This window comes from Schistocerca cancellata, chromosome 2 (genome assembly GCF_023864275.1).
Source record: "Schistocerca cancellata isolate TAMUIC-IGC-003103 chromosome 2, iqSchCanc2.1, whole genome shotgun sequence".
Taxonomy (NCBI): Eukaryota; Metazoa; Arthropoda; class Insecta; order Orthoptera; family Acrididae; genus Schistocerca; species Schistocerca cancellata.
The window spans coordinates 833,769,390-833,787,518 of NC_064627.1; the positions used below are offsets into that span (position 1 = coordinate 833,769,390).

General features: G+C 40.2%; 1 protein-coding gene across 2 annotated transcripts in view; it reads right to left on the reverse strand.

The window, feature by feature from the left end:
* The window catches only part of LOC126162736 (myotubularin-related protein 9), a 104,946-nt gene that overhangs the window by 9,936 nt on the left and 76,881 nt on the right, over positions 1 to 18,129 (reverse strand). For both annotated transcript variants that reach the window (XM_049919401.1, XM_049919400.1), the window contains exons 8-11: positions 17,227 to 17,348; positions 16,537 to 16,643; positions 14,363 to 14,595; positions 3,002 to 3,171 (exon numbers count right to left, since the gene is read on the reverse strand). In XM_049919401.1, coding sequence (XP_049775358.1) covers positions 3,002 to 3,171; positions 14,363 to 14,595; positions 16,537 to 16,643; positions 17,227 to 17,348 — 632 coding nt within the window. The remainder of the gene's footprint in view (positions 1 to 3,001; positions 3,172 to 14,362; positions 14,596 to 16,536; positions 16,644 to 17,226; positions 17,349 to 18,129) is intronic.

The window sequence follows — 18,129 nt, forward strand, 5'->3', positions numbered from 1 at the left end:
AATAGGTTAAATTTTAAATTAGCATCATGTTCCCTGTACACCTCATCCCAGTCTAACTGCTGCAAGCTTTCCCTAAAATTTTAAATTGTTAAATCGTTAATTGAACGCGCTGTTTTGCATTACTGTGTGGAGCTATATCAAGTACTGTAACTAGCTGTGCACATCATGATCAGAGACACCATTCTTAACAGGAAAAGTTGTTATTTGATTAAATCTATCAGTGTGCTGCTTTCCTGTACTTCCCAAGTAGGAAAATCAATAACTGATGTAAAAAAAAGGGTAATACTTCAAGGTCAAGCTTTCTATCAGACTCTTTCAGAAAATCTACATTAAATCCCCACAAACAATAATTTGCTTTCCTCCGTCTGACAGATAGCACAACAAAGAATCCACGTCTCTCGAAAATAGTTGAAAATTTCCCAATGGAGACCTATACACGGCTTCAATTATAAAAGTGCCATTATTTAGTTTAAGCTCACATGCACATGCACATAGATTCTTGCTATATTCTTTGCTATATGCAAAAATTTTTATTTTCCAAATTTTTCACACTATGACAGATTTTAACATATATGGCAACTCCTCCTCTCTCCATAGTGTCTCTACTTACATGTGCTAAAAGCTTACATCCACCTACATTTACCATTTCTATACCTGTGACTATATGATTTTGTTCAGACAGGCATTGTACATCCATTCCACCCTCAGTTTCTAAATCTCCTATCAAACAAGAAGCTATCTACTTTGTTTTTTAATCCCATGATTTCAATCAATGTAGGATGACTGGACACTGTTCTTAGCCTAAAAAAGTACTCCCATGAGTTTCAGCCCCCCCCCCCCCCCCACCTCTAAAGATTTTGCTATCATCCCACCCAGTTTACCCTACCCTTCCCTTTCCTACTGAGATGCAGGCCATGTCTTGTGAAGTTCCACCTACTAATACCATCAACATGAACCAAACGTATGCCTAACAAAGTAGCTGCCCAAAGCAGCTGATCTAGCTTCATATTGATCCTCCTTATAGAGCTGTTCAATTGGGGCCGATCATACTGCATGAAAGCACGAACCAAGCCAACATCTGTATGGTTCATTGCAGATGCTATTTTTACAAGGCCACACCCAATATTGTAGCCCTGATCCCTATCAATACTGCTTCCCACTCCACCCACTACCACAATATGATCCTGCTTTGTAAAATTCTTGCACAATGATCCTACATCCTCTATCACTTGGTTAAGACATGCACAGGGCTTGAAAATACTTGTGACCTGGTACCTGTCACCTAATTTTTCCTGCAAGATCTGGCACACACCTCTTCCATGGCTACTACCTAACAACAGAACTTTCCTCCTACTTTCTACTTTTTTTTTCAGCAGTTGGTTTCCCAGTGAAAATCTGTTGAGTGCTGACTACACTTTCATCTACTTGAGTCTCTTCCTTAGTTGACTGAGGTAGCAAGGCAAATCTATTGTTTGTGCCAAAGATGAAACTGTCAGACACTGTTCTCTTTCTGTGACCCCTGTTCCTTGCTACCACTTCCCACCTGTCTTCACCCTTCTCCTCCCTTAACCTCATCAGTTCCTCCCTAGCACTATCCAGTTCAGCCTAAAGGGCTCTAATCTTCCCTCCCTGTTCCGCTATTTTCCTATCCCTTGAACATAATCTGCAATACCATGGAAGAGACCCATTTACTTCCCCAATTCCCATGCCACTACATTTACCCCAATGTAACCACCTGCCACAACAGCTGCACAGAACCCCAGAACTGACTTTCCTACAACAGCTCAGCTCAAACACTTCTCGTTCATGGTTGTTTACAATATTTTTACAAAATTTATCTAGACAATAACAGTAATATTCTATTAACTACAGATCACAAGAGTCACTAAAGTTACGTGGAACACTGATATATGTGTATACTATTAATATAGTAACGTAATGCACTTAAACTAATGTTAAAAAATCAGAACATGTGTACCCAAAAAATTAGGCCTAAGATCGTGTATGCACGACACGTACTTTACACATTTTGAAAGGAAATAAAAGATAGAACTTAAAAAAACCTTCAATTCCCCAAGTAGATATGGCACTACTAAATACATGTGTAATGAAAACAATCTAAATTCTTCACTTAATACTTAAAGAAATGTCTTAAATTTGGATGTAAACCTAGTCTAAAGTACATGGAAACTGGCCCTTAAGTGTTTTCTCCCCCCCCCCCCCTTTCGAGAAATACTTTGAAACAATTGAAACCATCATACATAATATAAAACAGACTCTAATTAACTTTGTTGTGGTGTAATATTAACTTTATTGAAAGTTGTTATAGAATTAATTACTTATCTTCATGAGATTAATATTCAAGTGTGTGCGATCTGCGCCAGTGCTGCCAACAAGATTTATTTATTTATTTATTTATTTATTTTTTAATTGTGACATATTTTCATCCACTGAGTTTCACGATCCTTACACATACTTTTGTGATATGAAATGATACAAAGTGCAGATGGCAGAGAATGTATGTGTTGTAAATTTGAGGAACCATAGACAGAACAGTCTTACCAAAACTGGTCATGTAAATAAATTCTTTCCTAATGATCTTGGCTATCTGGAGTTGTTCCGGAGTTCATATTTTACATAAATTCTCTTTACAAGCCTATCAATGCCTCAACTAAATGTTGTGTAGTTACATTTTCTACTTCCATTGTTTGTATCCATAGAACTTTCTAGTATATTATCAATATAACGGAGCCTCACTCCAACCAAACATGAACCCATTCCGATAGTCGCTGTGCCTCATTGCTCATTGCTAAACGTGATGGCGCCACATAATCTAATGCCACTTGCATCTAATTATCCAGTATGTTGTTACAAATGGAAATAGAATCAGAAAGTATGTTTTTCATAGCCAGAAAATTTCCAGCCACCAGTTTAGAATCAAAACAGAGCAACATGAAATGCCCAAACTAATATTCTACAGTTCACGTATTTAATATCTTACCAAGCTTACTGGTGCAACTGAGGGCCAAATTACTCTACTGTTGGGTTCATACATTGGGTTAAGCACTGACTGCAGAACATCAGGCCTGTTAACATATGACCACAGACTGACAGTGCGCTCTGCGAGTTTCAACTGTACCCGCTCTGCTTCACAATTACCTACAAATGTACCTGCAACACACAACCAGAACTTTTAAAAATGAGGAAAGTTGTGTTTTAAACCATATAAAAATATTCTCAAGCTCCTATTCCTAAAAATGGGCTGCAGAAATAGAGAAGCAGCGAAAAGTACTAAAACATTTAAAACTATGAAACATTAATATAATAAAAGATTTAATTATGAGATAAAAACACTAATAAGTTTTTGGAACAAAGGGTTCATTAGCTGGGTAAACAGATGAAAAGCTATGAAGAAAACAGAGATTTGAAGGGATTCAAAAGTAACAGAAAATCCTGAGTGCTCTACAGCTAGTAGAACTAGATTCTGAAAGAAATAGTGGATGATAGGGGTTTAATGTACTTTCAATTATGACATATCATTATAGACAGAACAAAAGTTCAGATTGGGAAAGAAAAACAGTCTGTCCTTTTCAGGGCAACCACCTCAACATCTGCCTTAAAAGATTTAGAAAAGCCACAAAAACTTAAATCTGGATGGCTGGAGGTCTTTTCAAATGTGAGTCTACAGTGAGTTCGAAACATGTCTGTGAAGTTTTTATGGATTGAAAAGTATTTTATTTTTTATTGCTCACAATTTCGACACCTGCCTCCTGGAATCCAATGCAGATCGTATTTACACACAGCCGCAGAAAGTTGTATATACAACTGTTGTTAACTTGGGCAAGATTTGTAATTTACACATCTTCAATAATTCGTGTAATTAATTAGAAAGGGAACAAAATTTACAAAATATTAAATGGAAAAGAAAAACATCCGAAACCCATAAACCATTATACTAAATTAGTCTGTCACCTACATTATCATCATAGCAGTTCCTAATCTTAACTGCCGGCCATGGTGGCCGAGCGGTTCTAGGCACTACAGTCTGGAACTGCGCGATCGCTACGGTCGCAGGTTCGAATCCTGCCTCGGGCATGGATGTGTGTGTGATGTCCTTAGGTTAGTTAGGTTTAAGTAGTTCTAAGTTGTAGGGGACTGATGACCTCAGAAATTAAGTCCCATAGTGGTCAGAGCCATTTGAACCTAATCTTAACCAGTTCGAAAAACCATGTTCAAGGAAGAATAAGTACCCTATTGCTGGGGACAGTACACTAAATTCTAGGATTCAAGTTGCAGAAAACCAATACCATCCTCAAACAATCCCAAACCCACTGGGTGTCTGCTCTTGCTGGGAAACCCACCTAAGTCATGTGTCATTCAACCAGTTCTTCCATAGCTGCCATGTTGTTGGTCACATATCCACTGCATCCAATTGTCCTCTGTGTAGAAATTAAGTCTGGTGGTCCTTTATGATACTCATTCACTCCAGCATTGTCACTTACATTTAGGTTTCTTTTACATTCTAAATATTTTCTAAGTTCCCTTCCAGATATCTTATTTGCTACCTTGTTCACCACATGCCATTTGACTTTTGTCCTTAACAGTTACAGTTAGTGTACCAATGACAGTTATTTGAGTCCTCAGATCTTTGTAGGCTGGGCATTTAATACAATATACACAATGACTCCTGCCCATAAATGGATTTACATTGTTGGTAAGCACCCCTTCCTTAATGTTTGGAAATATGCCATATACCCTGTGAACTGTTGTGATATTAATCCAGTCTCTTTGCCTTTCACTTGCTTTCTGTAATTTTAACTCTTTTTTGGTTGTAATTTCACTCACTTTGGGAAGAATCCCTTTTTGAAGCCAGTAGAGAGAACTGTATCTTTTATGACTAATAGTGCCTCCATCAGTGCCACCTCATAAGACTCCAGGGAGCTCAGTAGCACACCCCTCTCTGTATGCGTCTTGATTGACCTGTATCGACTGTATCACAGTTTGTATGCCCAGGTGCCAGTGGCAGATCTTACTACCTTACCCAGGATTGCAGCATGATAGATATAAGCCATTGCAAAGGCTTCTTAAAAGTCAGTGGTGCCCACTCTTGCCAATTTGTGCAAAACTTTTGTGGATTTCTAAAATATCTGAAGGATATATGCATGTGAAAGTTATGCTTCTCATCCGTGTGAATGCCCAAATACTTACCTCACTTTATCCCACTGGAGTTCCCCTGACTCTCAGAGTAGAATTCTCCAAGTGTGAGAGGCTGCCTTTGAGCAGTAGGTAGGCAGTCTTATTTGCTGCTATTTCTTATTTATTAACTGAACATCATCTGGATCTGAGCAAGTATGTCACACTTTTATTTCCAGCCTGGCTCTTGAGTCCTCTGCCAACACAACCAATATGTCATCAGCATAGCTTATTACTCATGACAATTGAGCATTTTCATTCAGAGTTGTTAGCAATAGCTCAAGGCTAAGGTCCCAAAAAATTGGTCTACATATATATCCCTGTAGATAATCTTTAGTAATTTGGCTCACTACATTGCTGGATGTTGTGCCCCACTCCACAACGTACCCTTCGCAGTAATGTAGGAAGCTATGGTACACATGTTTTGGGGCCTCTAATTGTCTCAGGAGGGCAAACATTGTGATTCCCCAAAGGTTGTCAAATGTACCCATGATGCCTACAACATACTAGTTTCTACAGTTGTTGACAATTTTGAGAGCACAGGTATTTGCATAATCTATGGATCTGCCCTTTCTGAAGCTGAATTGGCTCAGTTTGAAGCCATGCAACAGTCTGGGGGACTGTAGTCTGCTGCACAGCAAGCACTCTCGTGCCAAGAAGACAGAATGGTCATACGCTCTTAGGAACCATTATATCTCTACCCGTGCTCTTCTGGATTATTACAACTTGTGTAGACTTTCAGATCACAGAAATTTTTCCTCATCTTGGTGATTCATTTGATAAATGTGTAAACAACAGAACAATTTTGTTCTTCACAGCTTTTAACATTTCGTCATGGATGTAATCATAGGACACGGAGCTTTTCCATTCTTTGGCTGCTTGATAGCAATTGCAACTTCTTCTGCAAATGGTAAAACACCACATGTGCTTTCATATGGGGCCTCTCTTTGAAGAACTTCAATATTTTCACTGTTATCTTCTGGAACAAGTGACTTCACTCACTGGGGTCTTACAGTCTCTAAATAGCCTCACCCTGTTAAATATGGAGTGTAGAAAAGACAGTTAGTGTTTTTACTTCTCTGTTACTATTCTATAGGAATACCCCATGCACCAGTTACTAGTTGTGCCCAACGCCTTGAAGCCGGGATGATTATGGGAGTGGACAATGTGTTGTAAGGATAACTCCCATCTGCGCAGTTCAGAAAATATGGTGCTGGAGGGGAGGATCCAGGTGCTCAGGTAGTGAAGCAGCCATTGAAATCAAGCATGTTATGTTCATGTGCATGTTGTGCAATAGGGTGATCTACTTTGCTCTTGGCCACAGTCTGATGTAGACAGCTGGTTGGTAGTCATGCCAATACAAAAAGCTGTGCAATGATTGCAACAGAGCTGGTAAATTTCATGGCCACTTTCACAGGTTGCCTGGCCTCTAACGGGGTTGGACACACCTGTGACAGGACTGGAACAGGAAGTGCTTGGTGGATGGATTGCGCAAGTTTTACACCTGGGTGTCTCACAGGGATATGGTCCTTGTGGCAAGGGGTTGGGATTGGGAGAGACATAGGGATGGACTAGGATGTTGTGGAGGTTGGGTGAGTGATGGAACACCACTTTAGGAGGGGTGGGAAGTATCTCAGGTAGGACGTGTCTCATTTCATGGCATGATGATGCATAACCAAAGCCCTGACGAACAATATAGTTCAGTTATTCTAGTTCAGGGTGGTTATGGGTGACAAAGGAGACACTCCTTTGTGGCTGGTTCTTGGGGTTGCTGAGAGGACTCGAGGTGTGAGGGGGAAATGGCACTGAAGATCTGTTTGCAAACTAGATCTGGGGGATAGTACCTGTCTGTGGAGGCCTTGGTGAGACCTTCAGCATACTGAGCAAGAGAGTTCTTGTCACTGCAAATATGCCGTCCTCAAGTGGCCAGGCCATACGAGAGCGACTTTTTTGTGTGAAAGAGACTGACAGCTGTTGAAATGCAGGTACTGTTGGTGGTTGGTGGCTTTGATGGGAACAGAGGTGCAGATGGAGCTATCAGACAGACGGAGTCAACATCTAGGAAGGAGACATGCTGGGTTGAGGAGGACCGTGTGAAGTGGATGGGAGAGAAGACATTGAGGTTGTGAAAGAATAAAGGAACTTGAACCACACTAGAAGTTTGTCATTTTGGGAGGCTAGGTAGGTTTACTGTACATGGTCCATAAACAGGTTGACATTGGAGGATGCCATGCCAGTGCCCATGGCTGTGCTGTGATTTTGTTTGTATACCTTCCCTTTCAAAGGAGAAGTAGGTGACAGTTACAATAAAATTAGTAAAGTGAATGAGGTAATGGGTTTGGAGTCTGAGACACATTAGGAAAGATAGTTTTCAATGGCAGTAAGACCATGGGCATGAGGGATGTAGGTGTATAGGGAGGTGGCATCAACAGTGACGAGTAGGGATCTATGAGGTAAAGGGGTGGGGTTGGTGGAGAGCCGGTGAAGGAAGTTGTTGGTGTCTTTGATGTGGGAGACTAGATTATAGGCAACTGATTGGAAGTGTTGGTCAATGAGGACTGAAATTCTTTCAGTGGAGGCACAATGACCAGCCACAGTGGGGCATCCAGGTTTGTTGGGTTTGAGGACTTTGGAGAGCATGCAGAAGGTGTGGGTGTGGAATGTCATAGGAATGAGGAGGTAAACGGATCCAGAAGAGAGAGGTTCTGGGAAGGGCCTAAGGTTTTAAGCAGGAATCGGAGGTTGTGTTGGACTTTTGGAATGGGATCACCCTGACAGAATTTATAGGTGGAGGAGTCAGATAATTCATGGAGGCCTTCTGTCATGTAGTCACTGTGGTTCATAACAAACAGTGGTGGAACCGTAGTCTGCATGTAGAATGGCTAGGTCAGGATTTATTTTGAGGTTGTGGCTACTCTTTCTTCTATTGGAAGGTTGGTATTCTGAGGACGGGACCTGGAGAAGGATGGTAGCTAAGTTAGAGGTACGGAATTCCTGGAAGGTTACCATGTTACCAGCGGGTGGTCAGATGGGGGGAGGGGGGTGGGGGGTGGGGGGAGGAGGATTATGGTATGAACTGGAAGAGGCAGGGTTCAGTGTTTGAATTAGGGTGGTTTTGGTTGGAGGGATTGGCAGCAAAGAAGTGCTTCCGCAGCTGGGACTGAGAGAAGGAGAGTAGGTCTTTGACAAAATCAGCGTGGTTAAATTTGGATGTAGGGCTAAAGGTGAGGCCTTTGGATATGACTGAAACTTCTGTGGAGCTGAGGGTTTTGGTGGGAAAGTTGATAACACTGTTATGGGAATGTTTTGGCTCTGGATTTGGTGAAGAGTTGGTTGGGTGTTTTGGGGGATGTGGAAAGTTGAAAACGTCAGATAGGCAGAGTTTAGGTGCTATGACGGATGGACGGAGGAACACTTTGGGTAGGATGGGGTTGGATAGTAATGTCAACAGGTTGGGTAACTTATGGAGGTGGTGTCTGGAATCCTTCTCCAGGTGCTGGAGAGCAAAGGCTTCAGCTTCAGAGATGTGATGTACAGAGTACAGATTGCACAGTAGTAGGATTTTGCAGAGGGAGCAGGGGTGGTTCTGGGATGCCTGTGACATGGAGATGTGTTTTTGCAGTACCAGGTTTGTGAGGCCAGGGATTGACAGAATCTGAAAAGGTATAGGTAATTGTGAAAGGAGGGATGGGATCCAGACAAAGAAATCTTTATGGTTAGGCTGTTTGAGGGATTCCACAGTTTAGGCAGCATTTGATAAATAGGATGTGGAACTGCATTTTAGCCAGTGAAAAGGATATTTTTTTGAACTGGTACAGAAAGATGGAGCAGGGGTACAATGTGGCAGGAACAGTGTACAGGAAATGGGAATGAAGTGTAAATGGGCAAAATAGGTGTTAATGGTTGAGAGAGGAGCTGGATAAGCAGAAATACATGTAAAAATGCATAAAATATGTAAAGATATGCAGAAACACACACAGATACACAAATATGTAAAAATACACACAAATGCACGAAACTGCAAGAAACCACATAAAAATATGCACAAATACAATAAAAACATACAGAAATGTGGGAGAAAAGGAACACTGAGGTGTGTGTGTTGTGATAAGTGAAGAGAAGGGAATGGGGATGTTCTGCTGCAATGAGTGCACAGCTTTTTCTGTTCGTATGTTTACCAACTAGCTGTCCACCAGGATGAACAGCCACTACCGCAAAGTACACCACCCTGTGGCACAACACGCAGCTGAATATAACATGCTTGATTTCAATGGCTGTTTTACTACCTGAATCATCTGGATCCTCCCCTCCATTACCAGCCTCTCCGAACTGCGCAGGTGGGAGTTATCCTTACAACTCATTCTCTGCTCCCGTAATTATCCCAGCCTCACCCTATGGTAACATACTGTCCCTACACCTTCCACCCAACAATTCCCACCCCCTCTGCCTATCATCTCCTCCCCATTCTCATCTCCCACCCTCTCTGTTTGCCGCCTTTTGACAACACACCTGCCCATGTTTCCCTACTCCTCCTCCTCCCTCCACCCCTAGCACACACACCTCCCTGCCCCACAACCTCCTGATGTTGTGCCTGTTGGCATTCTAGTCTCTGCATACCCCGCCAGACAGTGTTCGTCTCCCTCCTCACATCCACACTACTATCCCTTCCCCTTCCCTGCCCCCTCAGATTGCTACTTGCATCCCAAGTGGGGTGCTGGAGGTGGCAGTTATGTATGCATAAGGTGTGCTTGTTTGTGTGTATGAATGGTGTGTGTTGCTCTTTTGCTGTTGAAGACTGTGGCCGAAAACTCTAAGTGTCTTTTAATTGTGCCCGTCTGCAGCTTAACATGTTTTCTTTACAGTAAGTAGCAATCTATCTTATCCTACATTGTTGATATTCCTGCTTGGAGTTTCCATTGTTAGAGCTTTGTATTTGGTTTTCACTGGTTTATAGAATAGTCTTAACTCCCTCTCCTTGTGTGTTATAGCTCTTTGATAAAATTGTGTGCAGTAGTTGTGCATGTTTTTCTTCAGTTTTGTAGGCTCTGTGTTCCAAGACATTGGTCTAGCAGTTTTCTGTATTGGAATGGCTACTTTTTGTCTGTTTTGTAAGACAGTTGCAAGTACCTGTGGCATTTAGTCTATGCTGCAGTCAGCATCTTCTGGTACTCAAAAGTCAATTCCTGCACTTAGTTTTCCTAGTTAGCCTTTAAAATAATTACATCAAAGGTTGTCGTTTTCCTGTCCGATATTTATTCATTGTAAACCAGAGTCAAAGAAAACTATGATAATCACATTTTGGTTGCTTCCAGTGGCATGGTGAAGGACTCTCCAAGAGTTGATTTTGTTAGCTGCAGACGACTGGGCTGCCACAGTGGTGATAATGTTTGCTCCAGCATCAGCACTGTTTCCATGTGTGGCTGGACAGCCCATCCTAATCAGGACATGGACATTTAATTCATCAATTGCTTCCTTATCCTGGTAACAACAGTTTAGTTTCCTTGCTATTGTAATGCACATCACAAATTTCGAAGGTGCATTGAAGGAGGTTTCTTCTATTTGTGCTTACAATTATCTCTTCTTTCCTTCTGTGTAGTTCTGAGAATTGAGCATTGATCTCCAAACTAACTGCAGTAGTTTTACTGGCCAGTCAGTTTTTGTGATTTCTCTTTGCAGCAGCATCTTGTACATGGCACAGTCACTTTCAGGGCACAAACATTTCTTACCTCTAATCATACAGGGTCATACTTTGGTGGCATTTTAGTGTTGGAGCAGTCTTTGGCTTCATTGCAGAGAGCACAAGCGTGCTTCTCTGCTTTGATAAATTTGTTAAATGATTGTAATCACAGGCATTTTAGACTCTTCACACAACTAAGTGGTCCTTAGCTGACAGGATTCTGTAACCAGTGTAACAAGAGCTTCCTAAGTCTCAGGGTGACCTCCACCATATTATTCACACACATTTATGCCATGGGGCCTGTCTTGAATTTTAACTTCCCCAAAATTTTGCTTGTATACTGCACCCGAAAAGTCTTTTTTGCACGTGGTAGTCAATACATCATACATGATAATAAGTGGGTACCTCTTATTTTGGATGTTTGCATTTTAGCACTTTGAACATTTTTGTTTTCTTTATTATTTTCTGAGTCTTTGCTAGGATCTGCTTCTATTATTACCACACTGCTTTCAGAGCAAATACTTTTAAATTTTCACATGAGCTGCTTGGGGATTTATTATGTCTGCAAAGTGTTCCTTGGTTATGCTTGCATCTTGCTCATCTTTTTATTTAATGAACCAAGTATGTGCACAGTTTAAGGTAGCCATTTATATATAGGTGGTATTTGTCAATCTTGGTTTGGATGGGGGAGCTGCATCTGTTGGACCAGTAGCTGTTGTTTCTTTCACCATTACTTCCCAAGACGCTAATATTTTTTTTCTAGTTTGCTTATTCTGCCCAGTAACTGGGACTGGTACGTATCCCAGAGTAACAATTTCTGATTGAGTTCATTAGCATTCAGTATTCTAGGTTTTTCTTGAAACCTATGAACTTCACTATATACCATCATAGTATGAGACGATACTTGTGCTCATTTTCACCTGTCTCTGAGGCACTGCTTTTCTCCATTGGCTCTCATATCTTGAGAATATATTTTCCTGACGAAACTTCCTGGCAAATTAAGACTGTCTGCAGGACCGAGATTCAAACTTGGGACCTTTGCCTTTTGTGGGAAAGTGCTCTACTGACTGAGCTATTCAAGCACAACTCATGACCCATCCTCACCACTTTACTCTGCCAGCATCTTGTCTCCTACCTTCCAAACTTCACAGAAGCTCTCCTGCAAACCTTGCAGAACTAGCACTCCTGAAAGAAAGGAGACATGGCTTAGCCATAGCCTGGTGAGCACTCCTGAAAGAAAGGAGACATGGCTTAGCCACAGTCTGGAGGATGTTTCCAGAGTGAAATTTTCACTCTGCAGTGGAGGTGCACTGATACTGGCAGATTAAAATTGTGTGCATTCTGGCAACAACCCCCAAGTTGTGGCTAAGCCATGCATCCGCAATATCCTTTCTTCCAGGAGTGCTGGTTCTGCAAGGTTTGCGGGAGAGCTTCTGTGAAGTTTGGAAGGTAGGAGATGAGGTACTAGTGAAAGTAAAGCTGTGAGGATGGTTGTGAGTCGTGTTTGGATAGCTCAGTCAGTAGAGCACTTGCCCAAGAAAGGCGAAGGTCCAGAGTTCGAGTCTCGGTCTGCCACACAAAACTGTGTGCCACGAAGTTTCACATCAGCGCACACTCTGCTGCAGAGTGAAAATTTAATTCTGGAAACATACCCTAGGCTGTGGCTAAGCCATGTCTCCACAACATCTTTTCTTCCATGAGTTCTAGGGGTTTGCAGGAGAGCTTCTGTGAAGCTTCCACACAGTTTTAATCTGCCAGGAAGTTTCATAATAGTGCACACTCCGATGCAGAGTGAAAATTTCATTCTGGATATTTTCCTAACATTTGGAAAGGAAATAAGCAAGACAAGCACTTAACAGCTTTTGTCTTCGCAGCTGTGCATCCTACTCCAAGTGATGTAGCATTGCATAGAGGAACCAGCTTCTCTCCAAAAACATAGTGCTTCTTTCAGCTCAATATGCCTGCCAAGAAGAGTGGCCACATGTACTGCTTGCAGGTAACGGACAGCTATCCAGTCCAGGGTCACTGCATCAGCTTCGTGATGTGCTGTTCAGGTGATGCTGCGCTTACACTAGATGTCACCAATAGGCAATGTGTGCACATCTCAGCATGCGATGCAATTATGGGGCCATTAGAGTGTTGCTGGGTACATCACACCACCATTAGTGTTGCAACAAAATGTTGACGCTCCAAAGAACATGTGAGAGAGTCACTGTCATAGCAATACGGAGTATCTACAGAACCGATATTCACCAATGACCCACATCAAATGCCACTTATTGTACAGGCTAAGACAAACAGCTAATAATCTATTGCATAGATCCAGCACAATGTATGTCACAACTGATTGTATTGGCACCTTGCCTACGCCTGCCTCTAAGATAGTCATGTGATCTTCGCACTCCTCTTATTTCATGTACATGCACACATTGTTCCATATGGTGGATCATACTTTGTATATGACTCCTTACTTCACCATTCATACACTATCTGCTGGAAGTTTATAAATTCAAGCACAGTGTGGTCATCAATGGCACAATTACTACATATCTGTTGTGTCTGTGGGCAGTATTGCAAGTAGAGTTCTATTTCCACAGTTGGGCTACAATGAACATTGGATTTTGGTCACAGTGTGTTTCAGCTGTTGTGTATGTCCCAGAGTCTGTGAACATGAAGCCGTAGCCAACATTCCAACTAATGACCAATTACTTTGCAAACACCTTTATGGTTGGTCAGTAGGTGTGACATAACTGGAGTGTGCATGTGGAGATAAGGCACAGAACATCAGTATCTGAAAATTGGGTAGGATGGTAGTTTTACTCAGTGAAGGCCTCAGTAATATCTTCAGCATACTGGGTGAAAAGCTCTTTGTTACTAGAGATGCAGCTTTCATAGGTAATTAGAACGCTGGGAGAGATTAGAAGGTTTGATGTGAAGAGAGAATTTCATATTGAAACATCTGTGAGGTGGAACACAACCTACAGCAAGACGGACAAATTGAAACGAATGGAAAATAAAGGTATTAAGAGTTTGAATGAACAAAGATAATGTGTCCTTCCTCTGGATCTAGGTTACAGAGATGCCATCAGTGAATTTTTACCAGCTGAATGGCAACTACAAAGGATTTCTCAAAATAGCCCATGAACAACTTGGCATAGGACTGCACTATTAATGTGTGTATGGCAATGCTATGGATCAGTTTGGATGTGTGAGGATGTACCTATGTTTCTTACTTCCACATCATTACTTAGGTCGCTATATCAATATTACCTATGTTTGCTCTCTTCTACTTCTCTGCCTTGGCATGCCTTTCTTTATGAGGGTTTGGTTACAAAAAATGTGACTTCCATATGGATAATAAAACTACATAATTTTTGCCTTGGAAAAGCCAGTTGCCAATGAATTTTAATTTAACTCTCATCTTCAGTTGGTAGAATTGCTGTCTGATGAAGAAAAGTGTTTTCTATAGCAAGAAGTTTCATTAGTACTTACCAAATTGTGATGAGTATGAGTGCTCAAAGAGCATGATGAGAAAGTAAGGACTGAACTCAAAACTACATGGAAATTGCTGATGCACTTGCCATACACAGTCTAGGAACAGTAGAAATGTTGGTGCATGCCCTTTAGTGCGACTGCTACTGTTAGCTGCATAGCAGGATTTGCTGTGACGGACTGTGAACGGATAACCAGCTTGCAGCCATTCCCTTTCTATCAGTGCTTCTAACCTGCAATAAAAGGAAAACCAATATTTCACAATTGGCAATACAATACAAGATTAGTATGAAAAGTGATATGGTGGCAGCAATGACTTGACCCCACCAACAAAAGTGATAGAAGAAAAGACACACAAATCATTTTTATACAGAACTAATCTGTTTTTCTGTACAACAACAGTAAATAAAAAGCTACGAATTCTTAGTGTTACTTATGATTATTTAAATTAATAATTTCTGATCAACGGAAAGAGATCCATATGGTAATAGAAAGGTCCCAATGGAAACGAAACACACAACTCTTCTTAAAGCAGAAGTGCTAATTAGTAGACAGCATCATAAACTTTAGATGATTGGAGAGTTGCAAGTCAACACTTGTTTTTTGTTCTGAGCAGAAGGTTTAAAGACACAGACACTTGCATATAGCTACAATGCCATATTGTAACTAGAGTCGATGGTAGTACAAGCTGAAGAGTGTGGGAATGCAAGGTTAGGAGAAGGAAATTGGTGAGACATTGTATACAGCAAGCAGAAAAACAGGAATACAACAGCTCCTCATCATCAATGATATATTAAATCCTTGTCTCCCTTCCTATTTTCCAATAGGGAGGTAAAGGTAGTGGCACTACCGAAGAATGTGGTAGAAACAAGGGAGATAATTGCAAAAATAGCAGGTAAGAACTACCAGAGGTATGTGTTTTATAAAATAAAAATAAATAATAAAAGCTAAAAACAGGGACTGATGGTGTTTAAATGAAAATTATATGATTTTTTTATTAACACTACAAATTTTCACTTTTCATAACACCATGCAGTTGTTCCAAACTGTAATTTCTCATAATTTAATTTAGCACCACAAAGTATACTTTTGTGTGTGTGTGTAAAAATTCTGAGCTGTCATATAGTTATGCAGATACTGATGGATTGTGATTTTGATAGTGACACTTTCATTAACAGGACTGAAATGCTGAAAAAGAATACAGAATTTGGAGAAAACTATGAAAAAGCACAATATCAGCAAATTGAACTACAAATAATTGCCCAGTCCTCAAAGTGTTAACAATGGGCATCTGCTCTGCTTTACCTGCAGTTAAAGTGGCTTCAAATGAACATCTTGCTCAAATCCACTACTTAATATTTCACTTTTTTAGTGGGATTAATAATCACCACCACCACCACCAGGCTGCAGCTCCAGTTTCCTAAGTGTTTGATGAGCCTCTTCCAACTTTTTCTATCCTTGTACAGCTCTTCCTCGTGGATCCCTTTGGTAACCAACATGCCTTTTCCCAGTTAGAATGGTTTTAAGACATTTCTTGGCTATCCTGGTTTCTTCTTTTCGTTTCACATGGACATACCATCTTAATTTAGACTGGCAGAGTGTTAATAGTATTAACCATTGTTGTTAATCTACGAAGGCATACTCCACAAATAATGTTTACATTAAAGTACTTGAAAACCTTGACTCTCATTTAGAACAAATCAAACGTTGATAACATTTTTACATTTTTATTCACAGTGACCAGTGATATTAACTCTCAGAAAATTGCTCAATCCTTCCAGCCTAACCTAAATATGAATCTAAGTCCATGTCACGCTTTCCCTTTCTTCGCCTAATGGTCTTTCCTGATGCACTTATTTTATTTCTTTTCCCATGGCTTCTGAATGTTTTATTAATACCCCTCATTATGTTTCTGTACACTTCTATTCCTCCACAAATGGTATCATATTATGCGCTCAAGATATCATATTGTTAATAGCCAGTCACAATTTTAGCACTGATAAGTAAAGTTTTCTGTTATCAGTGTCCACTCATGTCAGGTTTAAAAAAATTATTGAACTGAATGCTGAATTAAAAAAATAAGAACCTTTTAGCACATTTTTATTCAGTAACAAAAATGAAGAGTTCTGTTGCAATCATGAAATGGAGAATCAATCATAGTACTAAGCACATACCCTCGCACTGTCCGGCAATCAGGATTAAGAATTACTTGTGCCAATGAAGTAACTAATAGGGTTGCATCCATCCCTTCAGAACCATGAACAAGTACAGAAGCTCCTTCCTGTGAGGGAAAAATTAGAGTATTAGTTATTGACTAAAAACTAAAGTGATTTTCAGAATAAAAAATATATTTTAAAGTGTTGAGCATTTTAATAACATAATCCCATTGTGGTACCAACTTTCTTAGATAGTGCTTATATTATTGACTTGAGAGATATTCATGTCAGTGTAAAAGATCTGATATTGTTTGTTTACACTGTCGCGGAAGGGTCATGGCCTTCAACTTTCAAATATCTAGAGCTGATTTGAAGTGATTTAAAGTGAGAAAACCACATAACTTAAGCTGTGCAAATGAAAGAAGTGAGAGGAAGACTATACAACAGGTACTATGTTTCTACAACTAGGGCATCGAAAGTGTAAGAACTTTGTGAACACATTGCTCTTGCTGAACCATACTTATAAACTAACATTATTCAAGCCCACGACATATCAATTAATTCTTCATCCACAATAAATCTTCCTTAGATGTAATTTCTTAATAAAATCCACATTATCTTTCAGTTCCTGTTCTATTGTTACAAGTATCCAATGACTGTGCATACGAAACTGTTTCTTGAGTCTACATAGATAAGCAGTTACTGTACCTGATCAAGACATTGTGCAACTAGACAGGCACAATTTAGTGTATCCTTGATGTGTGACATCCAGTTAGATGACTCCAGACGTGACAGCCAACGATCCATGGATGTGGAAGTATCATTGCATGCTGTAATGACAACAATGTGTAGAGAATATTTACAAATTACCTAGAAATTCTGGGAAATATATGGTTAAAAAAAAGTAGAATTTTGCAGTCTATAGGAACCTGAAAATGTCCTACCTATTTTGGACAAAATTAGCATCTATTTTTGGTGAAATTAGCGAATTAGCATTCTGGGAAATATAATGTTAAAAAATAGGGGATTGCAGTCTGTAAGAACCTGAAAGTATACTACCTATTTTGGATAAAATTAGCACAAATCTCTGGCAAAATTAGCATCTATTTTTGGTGTAAAGAGCATCCAGATGTATAAATATAAAAGTTTGCTATGCTACGTTCCTGGAGACGAAACTGACTGCAAAAGAAAAAGAAAAAACCATTATTGGAGATAAAATAATGAAACAGAGAATAAACAGTCTGTATCACTTAAAATGAAAGCTCTTTGAGTGAAATGATAGCCTCCGTTGAGAAGCAGCAGCATTTTCTTACTGGTGAACAGAATCCTACTCCGATTTGAGATGTTTCTCGACATTCTCTTTCTTTTCCAACCCCCTTATTTTGCATATTGTGGCTGTATCACCCACACTTGAGAACAATACAGACAGAACCAACAAGATGGTTTGACTGAAAGTAGAACTGAAAATAGCTCTATTCACACTTTACATGAAGACTTGGTGTGGTCACTATAGTGAGGATACTACAATGTAGCAGAAGTCCACAGGCAGACAGAACCAACAAGATGGTTTGACTGAAAGTAGAACTGAAAATAGCTCTATTCACACTTTAC